General features: G+C 73.4%; 1 protein-coding gene across 1 annotated transcript in view; it reads left to right on the top strand.

The window, feature by feature from the left end:
- CGREF1 (cell growth regulator with EF-hand domain 1) overlaps positions 1 to 917 on the top strand; it is a 2,586-nt gene extending 1,669 nt beyond the window's left edge. Inside the window, exons 2-4 of the mRNA XM_014946365.1 lie at positions 61 to 166; positions 249 to 373; positions 468 to 917. Coding sequence (XP_014801851.1) covers positions 61 to 166; positions 249 to 373; positions 468 to 917 — 681 coding nt within the window. The remainder of the gene's footprint in view (positions 1 to 60; positions 167 to 248; positions 374 to 467) is intronic.
- The last annotated feature ends 355 nt before the right edge of the window (positions 918 to 1,272 follow it).

Genomic DNA, 1,272 nt, shown 5'->3' with positions numbered 1-1,272 from the left:
TGGGGCAGAGCAGCCCCCCCCATAGCCCCACAGCCCGCCCCATGGCCAGCCGTGGGGTAGTGCGGTGCGTGCCCACCACAGCCCGCCGCCCCCAGGCTGCTGCGGAGCGCGGTGCGGAGCCTGGGGCCGCCGTCGAGGGACGCGGAGTCCCTGTCGCGGGAGCAGGGTAAGGACCCGCCGCCGCGGGTGGGGGGCGTCCTGTGGGGGCAGGGACGCGACCCCAGCCCCACGGCGGCCGTGCCCCACAGCCCTGCTCTACCTCTTCGCGCTGCACGACCACGACCGGAGCGGGCGGCTCGACGGGCTGGAGCTGCTGGAGCTGCTGGGCGCCGTGCTGGAGCGGCGGGATGGGGGGCGACCGGACGCCCAGGCGGTAGGTCCCGCGGGGACGGGTCCCCGTACCCCACGGAGCCCCCCCGGGGCCGGGCCGGGCCCTCACCTCGTGTCCCCCCTCCCCGTCCCCGCAGGTGGCCGCGCTGGTGGACCGGACCCTGGAGCGGCAGGACCTGAGCGGGGACGGGCTGCTCGACCCCCCCGAGCTGCTGCTGTCACCCGGCCGGGGACCCCCGGGACAGCCCCTCCTGCAGCATCCCGGGGAGCCCGGAGCGGGGGCTGCGCCCAGAGGGGATGCGGGGGGACACATGGGGAGCAGCAGCCTGGCAGAGGGGCAGGGGGTGCCTGGCGGCGGTGCCCACCCAGAGGGGGAGGCAGCCCCCCAGGCTGAAAACATGAAGGTGGAGGAAGCCCCCGAAGCTGAAGCCCCTGAGGCTGAAGGCCCCGACGGTGAAGCCATCGAGGTGGAGGAAGCCCCTGAGACTGAAACCCCAGAGGCTGGAGCCCCCGAGAGCGAGACCCCCGAGGCTGGAGCCCCCGAGGGGGAGACAGCCACAGTTTGGGGGGACCCCGGGGAGGAGTAGGAGATGGGGGGCTGTGGGCAGGGCTGTGCCAGCCCCACGGCGGCTCTGGGGGTGCGATACCCTGGCTGCTCCCTGCCCCACTCATCCATGCGCCCCCCAATCCTGTGTCGGGGCTGGGGAGGACAAGAGGGGGGGAGCTGGGATTGTGCTGTCACCCTTGTAAAGTCACCCCAAAAATACAAGTGCTGGCACTCGCCTGGGCCCTGACCAGTGCGTCCCCCGCGGGGGAGAGGGGCCGGGCACAGCTTGGGGAGGGGGCTCAGGAAGCAGCAGTGGGGCTTTATTATCAGCAGAGTTGGGGGGGTGCAGGGTGGGTACGATGTGCACAGCGAGGAGGGCGTGTCCTGGCGGGCGC

The sequence above is a fragment of the Calidris pugnax genome, unplaced genomic scaffold, assembly GCF_001431845.1.
Source record: "Calidris pugnax isolate Ruff unplaced genomic scaffold, ASM143184v1 scaffold165, whole genome shotgun sequence".
Taxonomy (NCBI): Eukaryota; Metazoa; Chordata; class Aves; order Charadriiformes; family Scolopacidae; genus Calidris; species Calidris pugnax.
This window is presented reverse-complemented; position numbering and strand designations above follow the sequence as displayed.